A 7,232-nucleotide genomic window follows, 5' to 3' on the forward strand; every position below is an offset into this window, starting at 1 on the left:
AAGTGAGGCCCATTCATTATCTGGAGGAGGCCCTTCAGACATTTTGAAAAGGCAGTGGAAGCAGATGACTACTGGGCAATACCAGGAGCCCAGACCTGAGGGTCTGGATGCATTGCTACAATGTTTAATGACATCACACACAGTTCCTGAATCCATGTTCAGATATCATTTCCTACCGGCTGTCACACTAGTCTTGGCAATCACTTACCAGGAATCACTTTCAATTGGGGCTTGCATCATGTGCATGCTGACCTCAAAGCTTATGCTGTCAGTATTCAACCATGATGAACACAGTGTGCATATTGTGCTGCTTGTGTTCATATACCCATTGGACATGGAGAAAGTGGAGCCCCTTTCAGTTCCAATATTGGGCAATGTTCACTTAGTATAAAACATTGCATGTAATCAGTGACATCCTGTACCCTAGGGAAGCCTGCAAACCATTCTGTCCTGCATGCATTTCTGTAGCGACGAAGAATGAGATGCAATTTGTTCTCTTCAGTCTCCTTTACATTGCAACAGAGGCAAATTGTAAAACATCAAATTTTAGGTACTTTCAGCTCCAGCATGGAAGAAGCCTGACACTTTCAATTCTGTCTTCAGGCGGTGTGGCTTCCTATGGAGTAGTGACTACAGCATTTGGCAGATTTCACTGATCTTCAGCTAGAGAAGGCAGATATGTTGGAAATTGTTCCTGTTATTTCCTGGGCAGATGTAGCCTTCTGCTGTGAATTTAGTTTTCATAATGGTGCTCCTCATCTTGCTCTTGCTTCCCTTTGCTCCAGCTTAGTTGGGATAAAGTAAGTCAACACCTTACCTAATAGCAATCATAAAACAGGGAAAAAAAAACTACACTGTTTGAAGCCTTGTCCAAGAGAAATCACTAACTTAAATGAATGTTTGCTATTTACAAACCTGCTGTAAAATATCCTTCAAATTTGGCATGAAGTCATGGTAGCTTTCAATAATAAACCATAATTACTGCATTAACAATCTCTGTTCCTAAAGCTAATTTTTTATGCACTGTAATCTTCTCATACATTAAAAATATTTGAGTTATTTATTTTTGTAAAGTACATTTAGTTTAATGATTCTACTTCAACTGTAATCATGTTTATTCTAATCTTTATTTAACACACTAATGTTTAAAAAGTCAGGAACTGTGCTTTTCATTTTTCAGTGTATGTTGCCTGTGGGAATACTCAGTTTGATTATCTTTTCCAACAACTTGATGATATAGATGTTGGAGGCCAGGGTTCCCAATACAATGATGTAAAACACCAGTTGGTGTTGGAAAGTGGGAAGTTCTCACCTTTAAAGTTTGCTAGATCATTGGGTGAAGCTTACTTCTGTTGCTTTGCCATTTTCCTGAAATTAGTGCACCATTGTCTTTAAAATCTTTATATTGGTTAAATTTGCTTTGAAAACAAGAGGGATAAAATATATGGAGAGATGAGAGTTACTGATTTTATTGAGATTCGGTTGAGTTTTTTGGAGAGGTAACTTAGACAATTGATGAAGGTGGGTGATAAGTGTTGTCTACCTGGATGTTAAGATAGATATGGTAAGCTGTTCCAAAAGGTTAAGGCACCTGGCATCCAAGATGAGCTGGCTAATTGGATCCAAAATTGGTTTGGTGATAAGAGGCAGAGGGTAGTGATGGAATGAGGCTTTTCTTTCTTTTTCAATCTTTTTATTAGTTTTCAAATTAATACAGATTGATATATAGCATCAATATTAATACATGTAATACAAAGATCAGGATAACAATCATAGCATAGATAATCATAAAGAACAAAAAAAATTTAAAAAAATCTGTACATCCAGCTATCTCTTAGTAAATGAATATAATGTAAATGAAAGGAAAGAAAAATTTATTATATAAATTAGGAAAAACCCAAATCAATAAGAAAAATTGTAAACAATATAAACTAAACAAAAAAAATTTCAAAAAAAAAGAAAAAAAACTGGGCTAAAATTTCTCAGTAGAAATTCCTCCAAGTTGGAAAGTTATTGAAAGGGGATCTACATCATGTGAAAATATTGAATAAATGGACTCCAAATATCTTCAAATTTAAGCGAAGGATCAACAGTACCGCTCCTAATTTTTTCCAAGTTTAAACATGATATAGTTTGAGAGAACCATTAAAAAGTAGTAGGGGGTATTAGATCCTTCCATTTAAGCAAAATGGATCATTTGGCCATTAATGTAACAAAAGCAATCATATGGTTAGTGGAAGCAGATAAATGGCCAGACTCTATCCTTGGTAATCCAAAAATTGCAGTGATAGGGTGAGGTTGTAAAGCAATCTTCAATACGTTTGAAATAATGTTAACAATGTCTTTCCAATATTTTTCCAAAAGAGGACAGGACCAAAACATATGTGTCAAAGCCACATTTGATTTACGTCTATCACATATAGGATTTATATGGTTATAAAAAAGAGCTAACTTATCTTTGGACATATGGGTCCTGTGGACTACCTTAAACTGTATCAACGAGTGTCTGGCATATATTGAAGATGTATTAACTAAATGAAGAATTTTCTTCCAAGTCTCTACAGGTATAGATGTCTGGAGTTCACTTTCCGATTCATTCTTAATTTTGTCTAATGATTCTAGACGTATTTTCATAATTAAATCATAAATTATTGCTATCAAGCCCTTCTGATAAGGATTAAGACCTAAAATTTTTTCCGTAGTTTCAATTTTGTAAGGTGTCGGAAAAGAGGGTATAGTAGTTTTTTAAAAATTTCTAATCTGCAAATATGGAAAAAAAAGTATAATCTAGGCAAATTATATTTATTAGACAATTGTTCAAAAGATGAAAAACAGTTATCAAGATTGAGGCTTTTCTCATTGGATATTTGTCACCAGTGGTGTATCATGGATAAGTACTGAGACCTTTGTGAAACACTAATGACTTGGATGCAAATGTAGGGGTATGATTAGTGGGTTTGCAGATGATGCAAAAATTGGTATTGTGGATGGTGAGGGAGGTTGTCCAAGGCTACAGCAGCATGTTAGCTCAGATGGAAAGCTGGGTGGAACATTGGCGGATGGATTAATCCCAACAAGTCCGAGGTGACTTATTTTTCAAAGTCAAATGGGGGTAGGGCATATAAGGTAAATGGTAGGGCACTGAGGAATGTTGATGAACATAAGAACTTGCATTTTAAGTCCATAGTTCTCTGAAGGTGGCAACACAGATTGGTTAGAGTGGTGAATAAGGCATATGGCATACCTGCCTTCATAGGTCAGGTCATGAATACAAAAGTTAGAACGTTTGGTTGCAACTTTACAAAACACTGGTTGGGTTGCTTGGTTGCAACTTTACAAAACAGTAATAAGGGCACACCTAGAGTATTTTGTGCATCTCTGGTCATCATACTATAGGAAGGGTGTGGTTGTTGTGGAGAGTGCAGAGATTCACCAGATGCATGACTTTGAGGTTTTTAGATATGGGGAGAGACTGGATAGGCTGAGCTTGCTTTCCCTGGGGTCAGAGGCTAAGGACTGACCTGACGGAAGTATACAATATTGAGAGACAGGGTAGACGGTCAGAATCTTTTTCCTGTGGGACAGATATCGAAAATGAGGGCATAGGTTGAAGGTGGCAGGAAGGAGTTTTAAAAGAGATCTGTGGGGAAAATTTATTTTACACGGAGTGGTTGATGTCTGGAGAGCACTGCCAGAGGAGGAGGTGGCATCTGATACAGTCATATACTTAAGAGGCATGTAGGCTGCCTCTCTGGAATAGGCAAGGCATTGAAGGATATGGACATAATGGGAATTGTGTTGATGGACAAAATTGTCAGCATGGCCACTTTGGGTCGAATGGCCCATTTCTGCACTGCACGAATCTGACCCTACGACTCCATAAAATAGTAATTGTGCAATGTTAGTCAAGTACTGTTCCTACAGCACACATCTATCATCTCTAGTCTCCAACTAAAATTATAGAAGAAAACAATTGCCTTCAGTAACTAGTAATCTTGAGTAAACTTTAATGTGTATGTTATCAAAATTCGATTACATTGATATAATTTCTGTTTTCTGTTGGCAGACCTGCTTTACTTGAGCAAAGTTGGCCAGATTAACCCTGCTCTTCAGAAGTTCAAGCATTCAACTTGACTATCTTAACATCTGTAGACTAATTATTTAATACGTAATTGTTTCTGAGATCAACTAGTTTTTGTGTATAAAGCTACCTTGCTATAAAAGCTTTTTTCCTTATTTTGAAGCCATTTTCTCTGAACTTCACAATTCAAAAACTGATTACTCTTGTTAGATTCAGCAAGTCTGAAAAGAAAAAAATAACATTTCAGATATGGTAATAATTCTTTGAAATGTTAGCCTACCAGATCTCTTCACAGATTCTGAAGGACCTAAAGTGTGTCCAGCTTTTTTGATTTTTTTTTTGTTTTGGGTTAGCAGTAGCTGTATTTAAGTGGTTATCAATTCTCAAGATTTTTTGTTTTGTCTTTTAGTGTTTAGCTACATGGGAGTCTTTTCTGGCCATGCAACAGACTGAGATGAAGATGGACGAAAATAGTAAAAACAGCGGATAGAAACAAAGCTGGATTTTGTTTCATGCACTTACAGCTTTCTCTGACCAAAAATGCTGTGTGTATTTATAGAAAAATACTGGGATCTGGTTAGATCCTTTTAACCTTCCAATGCAAGAATGTTACTCAGTTTGTGATTTTTAATTATTTTGATGACTTGAACATTCTGCAGCCCGAAGATTAAGCAGATCAATGAAATTATCAAACTTAAACCTCAGGTCATGCTCAGTTAATGCCTTTGCAAAATTAGCTCTGTGCAGATGGATGGTTTTTGTGATCAATTATCACAAAATGGAAAATGTTTTCTGAAATGAATTTAACTGCTTTAAGTGAATCATGTCTTAGTAGAATTACAATCACACAATGCATTTTTTTCCATACTTTCTCTGGTTGGGGATTTCAGTAGATGATTTTTGGGTACCAGTAGCTGGCTTTCGTATCAGTATAATTAACAGGTCAATAAGTTATATTTTGAGGTTTATTATTATTCTATTGGTGGGTTATGTATGGGATAATTTTGATCTCTGATAGCCCAAAGCAGGGACTAAGTGGCAGACATTTTAAACCTGATCCATTTTTCTTCCCCCACCTCCCCCTACCTATTTCTGTTATCTACATCTCTATTTTGTAATAATGTCAAAGACCAATTTCGCTCCCAATTTTTTTAATGTGGTAATGTTCTCTAATTAGTATTGTAGCCATCTTGTTACAGCCCAATTTTACTCATGCTGGGATGCAGCAAGATTGACATTGCAAGCAATTAAAATACAGGCAGAAAATTCCTTACTGACTATTCGATCAATACCCAGCAATTTTATTTCAAATATGGTGATATGTCCTGGGGTTAAAATAGTTTTGGCCTCTTGCTGGTACCCCATGCAAGCATGTTCATCTGGTTCCTAACACGACAAACATCCCATGTTAAAATCAGAAGTAATCATTTTCTTTTGTCTCATGAGATTTAACTATTGTAATTCATCAAAGTTTAACTATGCTATTTTATGATAACATTAGATTTTCCTGTCTCATGATCATGTTTTTAAGACAGGTATTATATACCATATCATTTAAAAACTGCAGTGTTCTATTTTCATTTTGTATATTGTATCAAACGTATAATACTTTGAAAGTGCACATTTTATGCAAATATAATTTTTGTGGAAGCTAGATATTTGATCTTGTTAAAAGAAATTGTTGTATTTTATCCCCACTTTATCTGTGACAGAATGTGCCTTTAAGGGTTATATGCATTATCTGAGGATAAATGTATTATCTCCTCCATAATTAAGCCATTGGTAAGAAAGGTATTATTTAGACTTTTGAAGAACATTACTTCAGAGTTTGTAATGAAAGTTTGGACTTGATGTATATGCTTGTCCATTGTTTCTTTGAAATGAAACTATTTTGGTCTGTAATCTCTTGGAGTGTTTTGGAATAGGCGAGAACAAAATGTACTAAGTTGAAATATACCAGCCCAAATAAGCACCAAAAACTTACTGGCATTTTAAATTGCAAAATGTTTTTATGGCTGACAGTTAAATGATTTTTAAAATTATCTTCAAAACAACTTTGATATTTAATTTAAATTTAATATTTTAAATGGATTTCCAAAATATTAAATGCAAACCTACAATGTCAAATTGATACTTTGTGCATCAATTAATGCAAGGTTTTGTTTATGTAGAAATATGAAATTAGTAGTGTACATCACTTAACTTTTTCCTGTGAGATACATGAATGGTTCATTTGGGTTCAAAGATTCACAAGGTAAGTAAAGTGCATTACTCAGTGTATTTTAATGATTTGCATTGAAGTGCAGTGTTTAATTCTGTGGAATGCGTCTTTCAGAAATGTAAACATTGAGAATATAGTTTATAATGTAGGGAAATAGTAAATGACAAATAAAGATGTACAATAATGGAGTCAAAACATTGCTCCCAATTATTTCACTGTTATATTTTGTCACTCTGTTTTTAAAATTGTACATAGACTGGGCCACTTATATGTACTGACTTCAAAAGGGAAATGAGAGAGTCTAACAGATTAAAGGGGATTTCACTTGAACTTTGGGATTTAAAGTTATGATCACAAGAAACAGTGGGCATAATTGGGTCTTTTTCTAGGCAAAATATAACCAGTGGTGTGCCACAGATTGATGCTTGGGGCCTCATCTTTTGACAAATGATTTGAAGGAACGATTTTTAAATTAGATGATAAAAGGAGGTAAAGTAAATTGTGAAGAGGACATCAGGAAACTCTCAAGTAATATAGTTGGGTTAAGAGTGGACTGTGATCAGTCACAGAGTATAATGTGGGAAATTCTCCATTTTGGCAAAGAAAATATGTGTATTGTCTAAGTAGTGAGAGATTGGAAAAACTCAGATGTAGAAAGACCTAGGTGTCCCAGAGCATGATTCACAAAAGGCTAGTATGCGATGGAACTGAATACAAGTAAGGAGGTTAGACGCCACTTAAAGGGCATTGGTGAAACCACTTCTGGGGTATTGTGTCCTTAGCTGAGTTGGTGGGATCCTTACCTGTAGACTCATTTTTGGGTTTGAGCACTAAATGTAAACTTTACAAAACTAATATTAGACTGGCAGCAATGTTGTCCTCTAAATCAGTTGTTAAATAGAGGTAGGTTTATGCTTATTTTTATTTAGC

At 35.2% G+C, this 7,232-nt stretch overlaps 1 protein-coding gene across 1 annotated transcript in view; it reads left to right on the forward strand.

Annotated features, from left to right (window-relative positions):
- The window catches only part of snx7 (sorting nexin 7), a 49,562-nt gene extending 43,072 nt beyond the window's left edge, over window positions 1-6,490 (forward strand). Inside the window, exon 10 of the mRNA XM_052011676.1 lies at window positions 4,491-6,490. Coding sequence (XP_051867636.1) covers window positions 4,491-4,571 — 81 coding nt within the window. The 3' untranslated portion in view covers window positions 4,572-6,490. The remainder of the gene's footprint in view (window positions 1-4,490) is intronic.
- The last annotated feature ends 742 nt before the right edge of the window (window positions 6,491-7,232 follow it).

Source organism: Pristis pectinata, chromosome 3, assembly GCF_009764475.1.
Source record: "Pristis pectinata isolate sPriPec2 chromosome 3, sPriPec2.1.pri, whole genome shotgun sequence".
Lineage (NCBI taxonomy): Eukaryota > Metazoa > Chordata > Chondrichthyes > Rhinopristiformes > Pristidae > Pristis > Pristis pectinata.